The sequence below is a fragment of the Rhinoderma darwinii genome, chromosome 2 (assembly GCF_050947455.1).
Source record: "Rhinoderma darwinii isolate aRhiDar2 chromosome 2, aRhiDar2.hap1, whole genome shotgun sequence".
Classification (NCBI taxonomy): Eukaryota; Metazoa; Chordata; class Amphibia; order Anura; family Rhinodermatidae; genus Rhinoderma; species Rhinoderma darwinii.
This window is the reverse complement of record NC_134688.1, coordinates 110,226,116-110,246,100: the sequence shown is the minus strand read 5'-3', so window position 1 is coordinate 110,246,100 and position 19,985 is coordinate 110,226,116. Positions and strand designations below refer to the sequence as shown.

The following is a 19,985-nucleotide window of genomic DNA, read 5'->3' as shown; positions in this document are numbered from 1 at the left end:
CGTAGAGCATAACTTTGTAGTGTCAAGAGTGTGGCGATATGTATTATATGTTTTTGTGACTTTCTTTTAACCCCTTACTGTCATTTTGCTGTTAATATGTGGCAAGGACTTGGCACACTTTGATGTAAATGTACATCAAGGTGATCAGGGGGCACAGCGCAGACTGACAGCTGGACTCCAGCTGTAGCTGCAGTCATCGGAGATACAGAAAAATTGCTGTGTAATACACCAGCGTTCAGGACAGCCGATCTTCAAGTCACCTAGTCCGTAGCAACCCGAACTATAACGTTAACACGTTATTTATCCTACACGGGGAATGGCGTAAAAAAATAACAAAATTGTTGTTTTTTAGTCTGCTTGTATCCTAGAAAATGGGGCTAAAGTGATCAAAATATTACATGTACTCCAAAATGTTGCCAATAAAAACTTCTTGTCCCGCCAAACACAAGCCCTCACACAGCTCCGTCCACGGAAAAATAAGTATGACACTTGGAAGTCGGGAAAGAAAAAACATCCGCATGTGTAAGCCAGGGTGGAACATTCCTTCAGTTTCCAAAGGTAGTTATCAAGGCTCTAATATCTGGGAACCAGAAAGGAAAGAGACCAAGCACATCTTCTGGAAGCGTGGACACCCGTATTATACCAGGGCAACATTCCTCATCTCTGCAGTTTTGGGAACTTCACTGGCAGAGTGTTCAAAAAGGGGGATAAGAACGGACATCATTTATCAGTGTGACACCTGGCATGTTTTTTTGAAAGATTTCTTCAAAGTGTATCACACATCTATGGATAATTTTATTATTTATTTCCTCCATTATCATACCCTCTTATTATGCCCTGATGTACTACGCCCAGCTTACATATGCCCCACATTCTAAACTGAAATACCAGCAAAACCCCAAACAAAACTACTACCAAGCAAAAAGCCATGCTCCAAAATCCAAATAGCGGTACTTCCCCTTTGAGCCCTACAGTGTACCCAAACAGCAGGAAAACGGGAAAACACCCATGGGGTCAGAATGCTCAATTCATCACTTGTTAAATACCTTGTGGGGTGTAGTTTACAAAATGGGGTCACTTCTCAGAAGTATTCACTGTACTGATACATTCGGGGCTCTGGAATTGTGAACCAATGCTGTTTAAATTGCCAAATTAGGCCTCAAATACCCATGATGCTTCACTCCTGAGAAAGATTAGGGCCACCTGTAGGGTGTTACTAAAACATGGAAACACAACATATGCCATATCAGTGACCAATATCCATGGGGGAAAAAAGCCGTTTTCACTCTCTGCAACATCCAATTCGCACTAATTTCTGGAAAACACCTGTGTGGTCAAAATGCTCATTACACCCTAGATAATTAACTTAAGGGGAGTAGTTTCCAAAATGTGGTTACTGCTTAGTGATTTCCACTATACTGGTACCTCAGGGGCTCTGCAAATGCAACATGGCGCTTAAAATCCAATCCAGCAAAATCTGCGCATCAAAAGCCAAATGGCGCTCCCTTCTTAGCTTTTGCAGTGTGTCTAACTAGTTTATGACCACATACGGGGTATCGCTGTACTCGGGAGACATTTCAAAACAAATTATGGAGTTCTTTTTCTCCTGAACTTCTTGTGAAAATGAAACATTTTGAACTAAAACTAATTATTAAACTAACTAACTATTAAATTTTTTCGTTTTTGTGGCCTAATTCTAATAAATCTGTGAAACACCTGTATGGTTAAAATGCTTTTTACACCCCCTAGATTAATTCCTTGAGGGGTGTAGTTTCTAAAATGGGGTCTCTTGGGGGGTGTTTTATGTTTTGGCACCTCAAGGCCTCTGCAAACCTATAATGGTGCCTGGAAAAACATCCCAATAAAAAGACAGCCCCAAATCCACAAGGTACTCCTTCGTTTCTGATGCCAAGTAGCACACTAGAGCCACATATGGGATTTTCTAGCAGAATTAGGCTGGATTCACACGAGCATGTTACGTCCGTAATGGACGGAACGTATTTCGGCCACAAGTCCCGGACCGAACACACTGCAGGGAGCCGGGCTCCTAGCATCATAGTAATGTACGACGCTAGAAGTCCCTGCCTCGCTGCGGGACAACTGTCCCGTACTGTAATCATGTTTTCAGTACGGGACAGAAGTTCCACGGAGAGGCAGGGACTCCTAGCGTCGTACATAACTATGATGCTAGGAGCCCGGCTCCCTGCAGTGTGTTCGTTCCGGGACTTGCGGCCGAAATATGTTCCATCCATTACGGACGTAACATGCTTGTGTGAATCCAGCCTGAGGATAATAAATACTGAGTTGTACTTCTGCTAACACTTGCTGTGTTACAGAAAAAAAATGGTTTTTAAATTTCACCTTCACTTTGCTTTAAATCCTGTGAAACACCTAAAGTGTTAAGAAACTTCCTAAATACTAGGTTTTGAATAGTTTTAGGGGTGCAGTTTTTAAAATGGGAAGATTTATGCGGTTTCTAATATATAGGCCCCTTAAAGATACTCCAAGATTTAATTGGTCCCTAAAACTGTTTTAGAAATTTTCTTGAAAATGTGAAAAATTGCTGCTAAACTTATAAGGCTTGTGATGTCCTAGAAAAATAAAATGATGTTTAGAAAAAATTATGCTAATATAAAGTAGACATATGATAAATATGAATTATTAACGGTCTTGACAACCTGTCTTATAAAGCAGAGAAATTCAAACTTTAAAAATGGCAATTTTTCAAGATATTTGCTATTTTAGGTTTTCTTTACAAATAAACACAGAATGTATTGATCAAAATTTATAACTAAAACAAAGTACAATGAAGAAAATGTATTAACTTTTATATCTAATTTTCTGGCGTAGATAGTCGTAAACGACTCGTCGCAATTTGCTGGAAATATTGCGACTTTAGGGTCGCTTTCGCCACTTTTGTAAAAAGTGAGTGGAGTTTAGTAAAATGGACATGGCCACCCGCAGCCTGACAAATGTATTATAATTTATGCCAGAAACGGGTGTAAATCATAGCGGAAACCTGCTCCAGCTTTAAAATTAAATGAAAACAGAAAATGTACTCACCTCACGGCTTCGCTTCCCCCCCCCCCCCCCCCAATCTCTTCACAAGCTCCCACATCAGGCCGCAGCACACACAAGGTTCTGTGTGCTTGTATGCTCAGCAGTGTGATATGGGAGCCTGAGGACAGAGGGTAGAAGCAAACCGGTGAGGTGAGTACGTTTCTTTTATTATATGTCCGTTCGGGTGGGCATGCCTGTGCAACCAACCATGTTACACACAGCCAGTGAAAGATGCAACAGCTTTAACCCTTTCAGGACCGAGCTCATTTTGGCCTTCAGGAATAGCCCCATTTTTTTTCAAATCTGACGTGTCAATTTATGTGGTAATAACTCTGGAATGCTTTTGCCTATCCAAGCGATTCTGAGATTGTTTTCTCGTGACACATTATACTTTGTTAGTGGAAAAATTTGGTTAATAAATTCATTGCTTAAGCCTTATTCACACGACAGGGTCCCGACCGAGCACGAGTGTCGGCCGATAAAATCGGCCGTTTTTCCCGGCCGGTTTACATTCGTTTTGCTTCCGGGCCGGGAATATCTGGACAGTGACATCAGGGGCAACTCCTGAAGGGGAATCCCCATGTGGCCGGTGATTCCACTTCAGGAAAAGCCCTTGTCGTCTGAACGTTACTGGCTTCGCCTGGGGTGGAATCCCCAGTCACAGTGTGTTAGGGGATTCCGCTTCAGGAGTTTCCCCTGATGTCACTGTCCAGATATGGATAGAGACATCAAGCGCTCTGTCCAGGAGCGGAATCACCGAACACACGGGGATTCCGCTCCTTCAGGGAGCTAAAGTGGGGCTAGCACATAGCAGAGCAGGGAGATGCTATAGTGGCTTTGCTACAGCAGCAGCTGCTAGCGGCGCCATCGGCCATGGGAAGTGTCGCCGGGCCAGGGCGCTTTTAAAACAAGCAGGGGAAGGGAGCCAGCGCTGTGCTCCCTTCCACCTGCTGTACACCTGCCCTGCCACACAGTGTAGAAACTTACCTCCAGCGTACAGCCATTCGTCCCAATGGCATAAACTCCTACTCCTCACATGCACTCTGCGCTGTGAGGAGAGAGCGAGCAGCGAGCGACGGTAGACACGGCCGTCACTCGTGACACATTCCGGTGATGGCCGTGTATTACCCGGCCCCATGGACTTCTATGGGAGCCGGGCGGCCCGGTGAACGGCCGAAAATAGGGCATGTCCCATTTTCTGACGGCCGGTTTTCCCGGCCCGTCAAAAAATCGGTCATGTGAATAGCCCTATTATGGGTCTGTTGTTCCTACTGCAGCCGGGTGACAGGCGTTTTATGAACGGCCTTCACCCGGCCGGGAAACCCTGTCGTGTGAATAAGGGCTTATTTGTGAAAAACCTAAATTTAGAGAAATTTGCAAAAATTATGATTTTTCTAATTTTAAATGTATCTGCTTGTAAGACAGATAGTAATACCACACAAAATAGTTACTATTTCACATATTCCATATGTCTACTTTATATTTGCATAGTTTTTTGAACATCCTTTTATTTTTCTAGGACGTTACACGGCTTAGAACTTTAGCAGCAATTTCTCACATTTTCAAGAAAATTTCAAAAGGCTATTTTTACAGGGATCAGTTCAGTTCTGATAGACCCCATAAATCACCCCATATTAAAAACTGCACCCCTCAAAGTATTTCAGCATTCAGAAAGTTTCTTAACCCTTTAGGTGCTTCACAGGAATTAAAGCAAAGTAGATGTGAAATTGACAAAAAAAAAATTTCTCTTTTTGCTGAAATTCATTTATAATACATTTTTTTCTGTAACACAGAAGGTTTTACCAGAGAAATGTAACTCAATATTTATTGCCTAGATTCTGCAGTTTATAGAAATATCCCACATGTGACTTTAGTGTGATAATGGACAGAAATACCAGCCTCAGAAGCAAAGGAGCACCTAGTGGATTTTGGTGCCTCCTTTTTTTAGAATATATTTTAGGCACCATGTCCGGTTTGAAGAGGTCTTGTAGTGCCAAAACAGTGAAAATCCCCCAAAAGTGACATGGTTTTGGAAACTACACACCTCAAGGAATTTATCTAGGGGTACAGTTAGCATCTTGACCCCACATGTCTTTTGCTATATTTATTGGAGTTTATCTGTGAAAGGGAAAATGTACTTTTTTTCTGAAAAAATATTTGCAAGGAATAAAGAATAAAAAGCACCCCAAAACTTGTAAAGATACTTCTCCCGATTACGGCAATACCCCATATGTGGTACTAAACTGCTGTTTGGACCCACGGCAGAGCTCAGAAGGGAAGGAGCGCCATTTGGATTTTGAAGTGCAGATTTTGCTGGATTGGTTTTCAGTGCCATGTCGCGTTTGCAACGCCCTTGAGGGAGCAAGACAGTGGAAACCCCCCAAAAGTGACCCCATTTTGAAGACTACCCCTCAAGGAATTTTTCTTGCGGTATAGTTAGCATTTTGACCCCACAGTTTTTTTTGCTGAATTTAGTGGAATTAAGCAGTGAAAATGGAAATCTACTTTTTTCTGAAAAAAACATAGAAATGTTTAATTTTTACAATGAATAATGGAGAAAAATCACCCCAAAATTTGTAAAGCAATTTGTCCTGATTACAACAATATGCCATATGTGATAATAAACTGCTGTTTTGGACCCACGGCAGGACTCAGAAGGGAAGGAACAATATTTGGCTTTTGGAGCTCAAATTTAGCTGGAATGGTTTTCGGGTGTCATGTCGCATTTGCAAAGCCCCTGAAGTACCAAAACAGTGGAAACCTTCCAAAAGTCTTTTTAGGGGACTGGAACGAGCGATCATTAGGTCGCTGGTACAATACACTGCAATACTAATGTATTGCAGTATAATATCATTTTTACAGGCCCCTGTAGCAGCGCGATCACTGTTCCTGTCCATTAGTCCCGGGTGTCAGCTGTAATACACAGCGGACACCTGCAGAATATGGAGCGGGCGCAGCGCATGAGCCCGCTCCATATATAACCCCCCGCACCACGACATGCTATTAAGTTGTGGTGCGCGAAGTAGGGATGCACGATGCATCGAAACTTCGATACTGTTTCGATACTCTGCATCCCCAAACGGTTCGATACCGTTATTTCATGTATTTCGATACTTAGCTGTGCAGCCGCACAGCTCAGTATTGTAACACATGAATGTATGAGAGCGGGGCTGTGGCTGTGTGATACAGTCATTGCCGTGCTCCTGAGTACTGATAACAAGTGTGCGGGGTCAGGATGATGCGATGCGGCCGGCGCTGCACTAATGAGCGGCGGCACTGAAACAGAACATGGCGGGCGCACTGCAAAACACCCCCACGTTCTGTCCTCCGTGTCTGAACCGCCGCTCATTAGTGCAGCGCCGGCCGCATCACCTCATGCTGACTTCCTGTCAGGAGCGGTGCAATGACAGTATTACACAGCCGCAGCCCCGCTGGTGGAGATAATCCCCTGAATGCTGCGATCACAGCTGACTGCAGCATTCAGGGGAAAATGAGAAGGGGGGATGCCCCTTGGATCGCGTCACAGGGAATTCCTGTGACGCGATTGAGGGACATACCATATAGGCAAACAGCCCAGTGTCCATTGAAGGAGCCCAGGGCTGTCCTACCATATTTCCTGTTAGGGCATACTGAGGTATGTCCTAACAACTGCCGGTGTACTATCCGTACACAGGCTAATGTACTGTAATATAGATATATGCTTGTGTACTATCCGTATATAGATATATGCCAGTACATTAAAGTTTAAAAAATAAAGTAAAAACATAAAGTAATATAAAAATTTAAAAAAACACATACACCTTTTTTACAATAAACATTAAAATAAGTCAACACATAAAATATTCACATATTTGGTATTGGCGCGGCCGTAATAACCTGCACAACACTTTATTTGCATCATTTATGATGTGTACGCTGTAAAAAAATAAAGACTGCTTTCTATCACTTATTGCGGGGCACAAGGTGCGATGATGAATTTAACCTCCATGTGCCTCACATTCATAGTAATTAACCCCATCATGTACCTTACATATTAACCCATTATGACTGAGAAACATGATGGGGTTAATTACTATTAATGTGAGGCACGTAGAGGTTAAATTCATCATTACACCACGTGCCTCACATCAGAAAATGGAAGAACTTTTTTTTTATTATTACTGTTGGCAAAGTATCGAATTGGTATCGAAATCGCAATACTAAACGAAGTATCGGTATGGAAGTCCAAATTCTGGTATCGTGACATCCCTAGCGCAAAGGCGTTAATGCGAAGCGTATGGTTTAAAATTAAAATTTTCCACTGATATGCCATTTTAATACACAATATGTTGTGCCCAGTTTGTGCCACTGAAGACAAATACCTCATACAATGTTGAGCGGCTTCTCCCGGATATAAAATGTCATATATGTGGACGTAAGCTTGTGTTTGGGCACGCTGTGGGGCTCAGAAGGGAGGGAGCACCATTTGGCTTTTGGAGCGCAGATTTAGCTTGTTAGTTCTGTTTGGGGTTTTGCTGGTATTTCGGTTTATAATGTGGGGACATATGTAATCTGTGCGGAGTACATCAGGACATAATAAGAGGGTATAATAATTCGGTAAATAAATAATCCGCAGATATGTGGCCGATGTCGCACTGATAAATGGCGCCCGATCTTATCCGCTTTTGGACACTGCACAATTTCTGCTGCTATATTCTGAGCACCAGAACTTTTTTTCTTTTTACTCCACCGGAGCCGTGCGAGGACTTATTTGTTGCGGGACAATCTGTAGTTTTCATTGGTACCATTTTACTGTACATGTGATTTTATTTTTTTTTATCACTTTTTATTAGATTTTTTTGGCAAGCAAAGTGACAAAACAACATAAATTCTGACAATGTTTTTTGTCTTCTTTTTTTTTTTTTACAGTGTTCACCGTGCGCTATAAATGACATTTTACTTTATTCTGCAGGTCGATACGATTACGGCGATATCATATGTATATCGTTTTTTTAGGTTTTGTGGCATTTGCGCAATAAAATCACTTTTCGATAAAATTATTTATTTTTTTGTGTCACCATATTCTGAGAGCCATAACTTTTTTTATTTTTCAGTCAAAAAAGCGGTGTAAGGGCTTGTTTTTTGTGGGACGGGTTGTAGTTTTTATTGGTACTATTTTAGGGTACATGCGACTTTTTGATCACTTTTTATTCCATATTTTGGGATGGTTGATGACCAAAAAATAGTGATTCGGACATTGTTTTTTAATTATTTCTTTTGCGGTGTTCACCGTGCGGAAAAAATATTATAGTTTTATAGTTTGGGTCGTTATGAACGCGGTGATACCAAATATGTGTACTTTTTGTAAAGTTTTCATTTTTTTCCTAGAGTTTTTGTAACTTGTTTTTACACTTATAAAACATTTTTTTTTTTTTTTTTTACTTGAAGACCTGCAGCACTGATCGCTGCTATAATACATTACACTACCTAGGTAGTGTAACGTGTTATAAACTGTCAGTGTGACGCTGAGAGTCACACTGACAGGAAGCTTATGAGGACCGGCCTCTGGCTGGTTCTCATAGGCTGCCGTGCATGGCAGACCCGGGGGCCGTTGTATGGCCTCCGGTTTTGCCTTCTAACTGATTGCAGCACCCACAATCAGTCCCCGGGAAAGTTTGTTGTAGCAACAAACTTTCCAGTTTGTTATAGTAACAAACTTTTCAGTTCGTTGCTACAACAAACTTTCCCTGCTATCACATGACCGGCACCTGAACCAATTAGGTCCTGATCATGTCTCCAGGACCAGAGGCAGGGAATAACCGCGCGATCCGGGTGTCCGCGCTACTCTGAGACACCCGGATCGTGCTTTTAACACCCACCGTGAATTCACGTTGTCGCTGCACAGAGCCCAGCAAGCACCGACGTGAATTTACTGTGGGTGGTCGGGAAGTGGTTAAGAGGCGTGTGCCTCTTAATAAATCTGTCGCATCTTACGCCAGCAGAGCAGAAGTCTACATGCACATGACCGTTTGTATTTTGTGGCCCACAAACAACTGATCCATTGTCCATTTTTGCATTTCGCGTGTCATCAGTATGTCCTGCGCATGATGTCAATAGCTTGTCCCAACCCCCTGAGAAGGTCACCTGATCCCTGTCGCATAGCAACTCATCCGCAAAATAGGGGCGGCACACAGATGGCATTTGTGTGCCTCCCGTTGTTTTCACTTTGCCATAGACTTTAATTCGCAAGACCAAGCCGCTAACACGAACAGGAATAGGACTTGCTCTGAGTTTTGCGGCCCGGTCCCACGGTCCCCACACGGATCTATTAAAAAATACGGTAGTGTGCATGGGGCCATAGAAATGAATGAATCAGTGGGCTATCCATTAAAAAAAACAGACCGCACACTAACGAAAACAATGGTTGTGTGCATATAGCCTAGGACTGGCGTATGTAACGCCAGTCTTGGTTAATGACTCATAATTATTCGGATGGGTACCAGCATTAAAAAGTTATTCTTACATAGATTTGAATAGGTGTCCATCACTTAGGTTTGAACCCACCCCACCACCACTATCGCTCAGCAAAATAAATGGGGCCATAGCACTTGCTTGCATCGAGCGCCACAGCCCCTTTACTATTGTTCCAGAGGCAGCGGCGCTTACGTGCATGCGGCATATCTGGTACTCTAGCCCAGCACCATTCATTTGAAGCTCAGAATAAGCCGCAGAGCCTTATATACGGACGCAGGGGTGTGTCTGTTACAACAGTGAAGGGGCTGTGGTATTCCAACCTGCCGAAAAAGACAGCATCTCTGGAGGATTTGGAGCAAAATTTTCTCTGCAGGGGGGTGAAGACAACTCAGCATATCACTCTGGTGATAACAGCTGTTCACTAAGGCCTTGTTCTAGGGCTGGGTGATTTTGACCAAAAATAAAATCTAGATTTTTTTTCAACCCTATGGGCGATTTTCGATTTGAATCTCGATTTTCTTATTACTGTTAAATAAACTGAAAAAAATACCAAGAGATCATTTAATAAATTATTTTCTTTATATAAATAACTTTAACATATATTACTATAATAATTGTACGTAACTTCACAACTTTTAACCTGTGCAAATACTATTGGAAAAATGTCTATCTAATTGATTATAACTTTTGTGTTCCACCGGCAGGGAACAGGTTAACAGAATCTATAATCAATGATGCGCTGCGTGCACTAACATCCACCTCAGCCGGTCTCCGACATTGCAGACGAGAGCAGTGTAAATTGCAGCAGGGCAAAGCAGATAGCGCCGAGCGGGCACTCTGGGGCGAAATTACATTATAGTGTCTGAAGTCTGAGCAGGACCCTGTCTGTACCGGCCCCACGATGGGGTTTTAAGTAAATGACATTAAGGCCGGATTCACACGACCGTGATTGGACCGTGAAAAACGGTCTATATCCCATATATGGATGGGGCTTCTGCAGTAGCAGAATCGCCGGCCAGAGTGTCGGACGGGGATTCCTCTCCTAGAGAGAGCCCCTGACGTCACTGTCCAAATGGACAGTGACGTCAGGGGCTCTCTCGAGAAACGGAATCCCTGGCCAGAGCGATCTGACACCGGGGATTCTGCTCATAGAGGGAGTTTAGGTGCACTATCTACATTGGGGGGGGGGTGCGATGCTATCCACTGCGGGGAGTGGCGCGATGCTATCCACTGCGGGGAGTGGCGCTATCTGCAGGGGGTGGCCCTATCTACAGCAGGGATGGAGAAACGTCAGGGGCTTCACCTAGGAGGGGAGTCGCCGGCCCGAGCGCTGACCGGGGATTCCGCTCGCTCCTAATGGGAGCTTAGGTGACGCTATTTACAAGGGGTTTTACGCTCTTTACAGGGTACTTTGTGCATCACATACACACACATTAAAGAGAACCTTTCACCTCCCCACCTCCCTATACATGTGCAGCATGTGATGGGGAGGGCTGCACAAACCCTGGGGCACTTTACATTTTTTTTCTACCTCCCTCCATTATTTAGATATCGGTGCCGTTCTATTTGGCGCCCGATATTTAAATAACCCCCTGAAAAGTCAACGGGGCGTGTACTAGCAAGGGGGCGTGTTACTATGGCTGTGTTCAATCAGATATGGACAGTGCCACAGCAAGAGCGAGCAGAGAAAGTGTACGCTCTCATCTCTTCAGCTCTTGCGAGAGATCAGTCTTGTACTTTGTCTGCCGAACTGGCAAGGGGGCGTGTCCCTGCTACGGACAGTGTAAGGGCTGGAGAGCGCCAAATATAACGGCACCGATATCTAAAGAACGGAGGGAGGTAGAAAAAAAATGTAAAGTGTCCCATGGTTTGTGCAGCCCTCCCCATTACATGCTGCACTCAGGTGCACATGTATGAGGAGGTGAAAGGTTCTCTTTAACGTTACTGAAGTGTCTTGACCGTAAATAGGCATCGTGTCCAACCAGGACGGGATGTCTATTCACAATCCCGACACTTCAGTAACGTTTGTGTGTGACTTACTCACACAGCACATTGAGATCACGCTGTGCTGTCATTTACAGTGAGATCACGCTTGCTGTTCTGTAAGTCACACCCAAACGTTACTGAAGTGTCGGGATTCTGAATAGACATCCCGTCCTGGCTGGACGCGATGTCTATTTACTGTCAAGACACTTCAGTAACGTTACTGTGTGTGTATGTGACATCACATAGTGAACAACGCAAGATCACTATGTGCAGAGTAAATGAATGGGGAGAAGTGTATGACGCTGATTGGTCACTGATTGGTCAGCGTCATACACTCCTCTGTACAACGCCCACTTGGTCAAAAGTAAAACACGGCTAGTTGTCTATTAAGAAAGTCTTTAGCATAAAGCTAAAATAGGTCATAACTTGGTGAAAATAGATCGTTTTTCTAAATAAAAAACACTGCTGTAATCTACATTACAGCGTTGATCACATCATGTACAAGATAGGGCACTTATAATGTGGTGACAGAGCCTCTTTAAACCATGTTCCATGCTGCCAAAGTTTATATAAGTGGCAATAGCACGGGGCATCGGCAGTTGGAATGTATATAGCCGTGTGGCAGTCGTGAAGGGGTTAATGTAGAAAATGGGCAGAATTATTTATGGCCCTTTTCTATGTAATTGTGCTGTGTACAACAAACAAACTGACTTAGGACTGCCTTTATTATTATCTGAACTGCTATCTTTACATTTGCTTTCGTTGAAACATGCAATGTTAAAAATCTTTGTCTTCTAGGATGAATGTTGGGGTGGCACATAGTGAGGTGAACCCCAATACACGGGTGTTGAATAGTCGAGGAATATGGCTGGCCTACATTATTCTAGTAGGCTTTCTTCACATAATCCTCTTGAGCTTTCCCTTCTTCAGTGTTCCTGTTGTCTGGACCTTGACTAATGTTATTCACAATCTTGTAAGTTACATAGTGTATTGCTGTCATTTTTTTAAAACAAGAAATGTTAGCATACATTAACTCTGCTAAATCTCAAATTATTTATTTGTTTTGTATGATTTAGACTCCATGTGAGGAATTTATTAAACCATTTATGCCAGTTTTGTGACTTAAAAAAGTTGCAAATTATGGCGCACATCATTCTCTACATGCCACTTTGGAAAAGGGGGAGCAGGAGGAGGGGACAGAGAGAGAAAGAGACACAGACATGCTGCACATAGAAGTTTATTGAGAGGGGAGGGAACAGAGTGAGTCAGACTCTGCTCATTCAAGTCTGTTGAGAGGGGAGGGGGAGAGACAGACGGACAAGCTGTAGCTTTTTGGCAAATGTTACTGTCTCGCCACAGTGCTGGATTCACAGCTACACTTCTCACTACTGCTGTATAATCGCCTCCATGCTGCTGCCATATATGTGATAGGTAGAGATATGAAAGCAGGATTCTCCTATGTGTGCTGTGTATAGAAGACATGATAGCAGTTAGGCTTTGCCCGCTAGTTCAGAGACAACTGAGAATTAGAAAGCGAGCCAGCATAGGGGAAAACTGCTAATAAAAATATGCAGAATACAAGTTATATAATGGCCAGAAATAATGTTATATAACATCTTATTCTGAAAAGTTAGATAGGCTTAAAAAAACCAGAAGTGATAAAAGTTGGTGTGGTCAATTAAGAGGGGCGTCCTGCCCCTTTTAGTTGACCACGCCAACTTTTCTCACTTCCGTGCTTTTTTTTTTTTTAAACCTACCTAATTTTTCAGATGACTGCAAGTTTCTGACAGATCTAGAATTTTTAAAGACCGATTTTGGTGCAAATTATAGGCAAAATCTAGATTCTATTTTTAAGACTACCCAAGATTCACCAAATTCATTAAGAGGTGTGTAGCGCATTTCACTCCAACAAATTTGAGTTTAAGACTGGCGTATGAAATGTGGGTTTTCATACATTTCCCCAACTGGGCCTCTATTTTCAAAGCTGTGTAATAAAAATTCTGGCCTTGTTGCCCATTGCAACAAGTGAGAGCTCCGCTTTAATTTCTAACACTGCACTGGTAAAATTGAAGCTGCAGTGCGATTGGTTTCTGAGGGCAACATAGCCGGTTCTCCTGTGACCGTTTTCATAAATTAGGCCTAAATGTTCCAGAAACTAATTTTCTTTTATTTGTAAATATTTGTCACCAAATCCTTGCTTATGTATTTAGATGTGCTATGGGCTAATGGTATAGAGCTCTCTAAAACTGTGTTTTTTCATATCAATTCATCTTGGGGTGAATAATTGAGCTTTAATTGAGACTTTTTGGGATAATGGAGTAGTAGAGTTGTGTTTATAATGTGTACATGGCACTGATCTAATTCCCCTCCTCTGTCACAACAGGTAATGTACCTATTCCTGCATACAGTGAAAGGCACTCCGTTTGAGACACCTGACCAGGGTAAAGCACGACTCCTTACTCATTGGGAGCAGATGGACTATGGCATTCAATTCACCTCTTCCCGCAAGTTTCTCACCATAACGCCGATTGTTTTGTAAGTATTCATTTGAAAACACAAATGTCCTTCCTCTGACTATTTTTCCTCTTGCAACAATTGAGAAATCCCATTTATTCAAACGTTCTGAGTTATGTATTGGATAAAATGACCCTGTTGTCGGTTCACAGGTTGTTCGACTTTGGAAAACTTTTGGTAGGTACGAACCACTGTATACTGGGAGGAACACCCCTTAAGATCTGCCGTTTTGGAGATTCACTGATGTAGTCGTCTAGCCGTCGCAATTTGGCCCTTGGGAAAGACGCTCAGATCCTTTCCCTACTTTCTATTTCCAACACATTAACGTCAAAAACGGACTGTCCACTTGCTGCCTAAGGGTGTGCTCACACGGTGCAATTTTACCACGATTTGCTGTGGTTTCCATGCTAACTGCAAGACTGGCAATTGTAGCAAAAATGCACTGTGTGAATACACCCTTATTTTTCCCACCCCTTGATAGGTGACGTTGTAATGTACTTCACTTGTAAGTGGGTTTAATGTTATGGTTGGAAAAACTTGAGTGAATTTGAGGGCATGCTGTAGATTTTCAAATCTGCTTTATACCCTATGTATCATGGATTTCACCTTCTGCCATGCAAAAGGTTAAAACTGCGGTAAAAATACACATGCATAACATTTTGCCATGAATTTGAACGTTTTTTTCGCAGCTGACGTTTTCTGCTGCATATGATCATGGTCTAAGGGATATGATTAATTTAGTCTTGTGCTTGCTTAATCCCAGAAAATAAGTAATGGTTGTTGGTTAAACCTATTCAAATTCTAATTCATGCTTCAGTATTATAATTTATGGAGAAGCAGTGAATGGCGTAAGTGGCATGATTGTACATCTGGCTCCCGGTCCTGGGTGGAGCAGGTTGTACAGGTTATACAATGGTAATTATTGTAGCATAGCAATATTTTAGCAGCTTGTAGTGCATATTCTTGGCTGAGGTAAACTGTTATTATTATTATGTTCAGTAATAAATTGTTCTGATTCCATGTATCCAAAATGAACGTATAATGGCCCCGAAACACTTAATAATCCAAAGTATTTGAAGGTTTGCTCATTTCTGGAGGTAACCGAAGTGCCAGTAGCAGAAACAACAGATGAAATGTATACTGAATGCCAGGAACAAACATAACACCTGACCTAGGGCTGGGCAATTCATCGAAAAATACCCAACAACGAAATTCAGCGCAATTAAAGAGGATCTGTCACTAGTTTAGTAATGCCCAATCTCTGCTGTCACTGATAATGCTAGTGAAAATTGTGTCTCAAAACGTTTATTATTTTAAAAGTTATGAGCTTTTTTTCTAAATATGTAAATGAGCTCTTATTAGACAAGTGGGAGGTAACCGCAGCGATTCTCCTGAGGTGGAGCTACATCACAGCCTCTGACCCTGTCCTATCAGCATGAAGCTGCTTCACACAGTGTGAGAGACGGAGGCTGGAGGGAAGGGCGATCACTCAAAATAGCCATATCTCCGGCTGTGGACCACCTAGAACAAAGGTTCTGGTGGCATATGAAAGATGAGATTCTAATGTTTCATATGGCCCCAGGATCGCAGTTCTAGCTGTGAAACAACCGGAGATATCACCAGTTGAATACACAGTTGGGAATGGAAGTTGTATATTATATGATCACTCTGTGTTGCTGGGCTGGGAAGAGGGAGAAGCTGTATTCTGATTGGACAGCGTCATACAGAAAACATTACACCGCCCAGAGTGAAAAGAAAGTCACCTCCCATTTGGCTATTAGAGACAGATTAGCATATTTCGAAAAATGCTCATAACTTTGCAAATAATAAATGTTTTTTTTAAAACAAATCACACACTAGTTATCAGCAGCAAAGCGCCTATTAGATAAGTTAGGAGACAAGGAATTAATAAACTGGTGACAGATCCTCTTTAACCGACGTCATATTTTGCATTTCCGTTACTTAGATTTATTTTTCCTGGTTTCAACTGTATTTGCGTCCTCCGTTATAGGGTCGTCATACTGTGTGGAGGCAGCTATGGGAACATTATACTGTGTGGAGGCAGCTATGGGAACATTATACTGTGTGGAGGGCAGTTATGAGGGGCAATATACTATGTGGAGGGCAGTTATAGGAGCATTATGCTGTGTGGCAGGTAGGGCTTGGCGATTTTGCAAAAAAATAAAATCTAGATTTATTTATTTTTTTCAAACTTATGGCCGATTTTCAAATTGAATCTCGATTTTTGTTATTTTTTTTTAAACTAAAAAAAATAAATAAGATACAGATACAAGTCTTGGTGGTGGGGAGGTGCTGCTAGTGACAGCGAGTCGTATTTCAGGTGGGGAAGATCCTGTTGGCTGGAGGGGCACCGTCAGGTACAGTGAGGCACCTGGGGCGTGGAGATGTGCCATCAGGTGCCTCAAGGGAGATGTCTGGCAGGTAGGGTGGCATTACCAGGGCTGTAAGGTACATGGGGGTGGAAAGGCACCTGGATGGTCGGTGAGCTACATCATGCGCAGCGAGGTGACTATAGGGATGATGAGACAGCAGCAGAGGCACCTAGAGGTGAAGGATGAGAAAATATAGAGGAAGACTGCCATTTAAAGGCTATGTAAACCTTTGAAAGGCCTTTTTTAATAAAAAGGTGTATCGGTCTGATTAGTGCAACTTTATAATTTTTGTTTTTATTAAAAATTAGTTTCACTTTTTGAGATACAGCTGCTCTGTATTCTCTATACAGAACAGCTGTATCTATCGCTAAATCCTGTTCCCGTCAGGTACGCGTTACTGACCGGTTCAGTGAAAGCGGGTTGACACGCAGGATCCGCCTGTAATTTATCACATCTAAGTTATGAAAGTAGATGTGATAGATAACAGGTGGATCCTGCGTGTCTCCCACTTTCACTGAACCCGTCATGTCTGACGGATTCAGGTCTTCGCGAACGATACAGCTGCTCTATATAGAGAATACAGAGCAGCTGTATCTCAAAAAGTGAAACAAATTTTTAATCAAAATATAAAGTTGCACTAATCACACTGAACTTTTTATTAAAAAATGCCTTTCAAAGGTTTACATAGCATTTAAAAGGGTTTTCCCATCAGAGATATTTATGACGTATCCACAGGATATGTCCGATAGATGCGGGTCCCACCTCTGGGAATGTTTATTTGATTTCTGTTTGATAATCTTCCTGCATTATTATCATCCTCACTTAGTGAAGAATTAATACTGAATGTCCCAGAATCCTACTTTAAGCCAAGTGAACACAGGGCATTTGCGTTGCCGTTTAGCCACACTATAAAGCAGGTCACAGACTTAATGATAATAATTGACGATCCCACCAATTTTCTTATAGTTAACTATGCTTATTGCGTCATTGGCATTATATAGATTGTTCCTGCTTTAAAAATGTCTCAGTTGTTAGTGATTTAGGCCCCTGTCACACCGTATTTGACAAAATTAGGAGAACATAAACAGAAAAAGTATAATGTAAAGATTAGCACCTCTTCCGTGTTTTGGACCCACTCTCAAGCTGGCCAACTCCCTTGGCAGCGGCTTATCTACTAACGAACAAAAGGATTGGACATGTTGAAATTTAACATGCCTTACCCTTCTCTCCTCCAACATCTGCCGTCGGGGGATTGTTGGGAAGCCGCCATACATTATAGATGGTCAGCTGGTCCCACCGAAATCGGCGGGTTCGACAGACATACATCTAATGTGTATGGCCAGCTTTAGTGCTCGCTTCTCAAATACTGAAGCAAAATGCTGACCGAAATATTGCAGTGTGAAAGTGCTTGAAAAACACATTGGGTTTTCGGTGCAGATTTTCGAAAAAGCATTAGGAAATATTAAAGAGAACCTTTCACCTGCCCATATGTGTGCATCATGTAATGGGCAGGGCTGCACAAACCCTGGGTGACTTTACATTTTCCCCTACCCTCCTCCATTAATTAGATATCGGTGCCGTTACATTTGGCGCCCGATATTTAAATAACCCCCTGAACGGTCAGTGGGGTGTGTTTATGGCAAGGGGGCATGTTACGATGGCTGTGACATTGTGCAATCAGCTACGGACAGTGCCACAGCAAGAGCTGGAGGGAGGAGTGCTTGCTGTGGCACTGTCACGCTCACTCTTCAGCTCTCGGCAGACGAGGACAAGACTGTGTGATATCCTGCGAGAGATCATTGTCTTCTGAGAGCTGAAGAGTGAGTGAGAGCGCGCACATTCTCTCCTCTATCTTGCTGTAACACTGTCCGTAGCTGATTGGCCAGTGTCACAGCCATAGTAACACACCCCCTTGCCATTACACGCCCCATTGACAGTTCAGGGGGTTATTTAAATATCGGGCGCCAAATATAACGGCACCGATATCTAAATAACGGAGGAGGGTAGGGAAAATATGTAAATGCACCAGGGTTTGTGCAGCCTTGCCCATTACATGCTGCACATGTATGGGCAGGTGAAAGGTTCTCTTTAAAGAAGAAAGTATACTCTGTCCTCCTTTATCCAATTTTGGGTTTGGCTCAAAAAAACTGCATCAAAATCTGCAACAAAAAAATCAATGTGTTTTTCCAGCCTCAGGCTTTGTTCACGCAGTGCAGATTTTGCATGCAATTTTCAAGCCAAAATCTGAATTGGATGCCGGTGAGGAGACCTATAAGGAATTCCTTGTATATTTCTACTTTGGTTCCGTTCCTGGCTTTGGCTTAAAAAATACAATCAAAATCTGCTGCAAATCGAAGGCCTATGTTCACATATCACGTATTTGTTGCAGAATTTTGGTTGCAGAATCCGCACTGAAATCCTGCAACAAAGTACAGTACATAGTGAATAGAGCTTTAACAAAACCCATACACTTAGTGTAAAATATCATCTGTGGATCGTAGAAATTCACAGCATGCTTTATTTGTTGTAGAAATGTTGCAGATTCCATTCATTCATTGCAAAGTAATGAAAATCCACAGCTAACTTCCGCACCAAAATCAACAACGAAATGCAAAAGTTTTTGAGGGCCGGTTACACAGCAGAATTTGTATTTATTTTTTTTTAATTCGTTTTCTTTAAAACGTTGCAGATAATATCATAGATGTATGGTAATATAAAATGTACAAGTAAAGTGGTACAATCAATGTCACACAGTAGAAACGAGTACAGCGTACTAGCAACATTTCAAAGTTTACTTTTTTCCAAAGTACAAACCAATATAAACATTAATAACAAAACCTGTTGTCTAAGGCCTCATGCACACTTCCAGCACCGTGTTCACTGCCTTTTTTCACGGATCCGTGTGTCCGTGATTGACCGTGTGCTTCCCATGTGTACTCTGTACACCTCCGTGTTTTAGTTTCCAAGAGGAAACTGAAACCCGTTCACACTATGTACACGATATTGTGAGTGCCGCACATGCTATTCCCTGTCCAGCGGTGTTCACTGTCCAGGGTGCTGAAAGAGTTACTGCCGATCAGTGCAGCCCTTTAACTCTTTCAGTACCCTGGACAGAGACTACCGCTGGACAGGGAATGCCATGCGCGGCACTCGCATAAAAAAAAACGCCCAAAAAAAAAAGTTACTGCTTACCCAGAACTCCCTTCTTGCCTGCTTCTTCCTCAAGTCCGGCCTCCTGAGATGACTTTTCAGACCATGTCACTGCTGCAGCGGTCACATGGACTTCCGCGTCATCCAGGGAGGTCGGACTGGATGTCAGAAGAGGGACGCGTCACCAAGGCAACGGCCGGGTAAGTATGAACTTATTTTTCTTAATATCGCTGCGTTCCAGCACTGATCAGCAGCCTCTTCTCTCTATCAGTGATGACAGAGAGAAGGGGCTGCCCATTAGTGCAGTATCTGTCTGTATGTGTACCTCTGCCCGCCCGGCCGTTGCTAGGCAACGGCGCCGTCACACACGGACGGCACACGGATGCCTTCCGTGTGCCTTCAGTTTTTTTGATTGCCCCATTGACTTCC

At 42.7% G+C, this 19,985-nt stretch overlaps 1 protein-coding gene across 2 annotated transcripts in view; it reads left to right on the top strand.

Annotated features, from left to right (window-relative positions):
* Positions 1-19,985, top strand: part of ORMDL2 (ORMDL sphingolipid biosynthesis regulator 2) — a 33,391-nt gene that overhangs the window by 6,227 nt on the left and 7,179 nt on the right. For both annotated transcript variants that reach the window (XM_075852110.1, XM_075852109.1), the window contains exons 2-3: positions 12,298-12,472; positions 13,883-14,034. In XM_075852110.1, the coding sequence (XP_075708225.1) occupies positions 12,299-12,472; positions 13,883-14,034 (326 nt within the window). In that variant the 5' untranslated portion in view covers position 12,298. The remainder of the gene's footprint in view (positions 1-12,297; positions 12,473-13,882; positions 14,035-19,985) is intronic.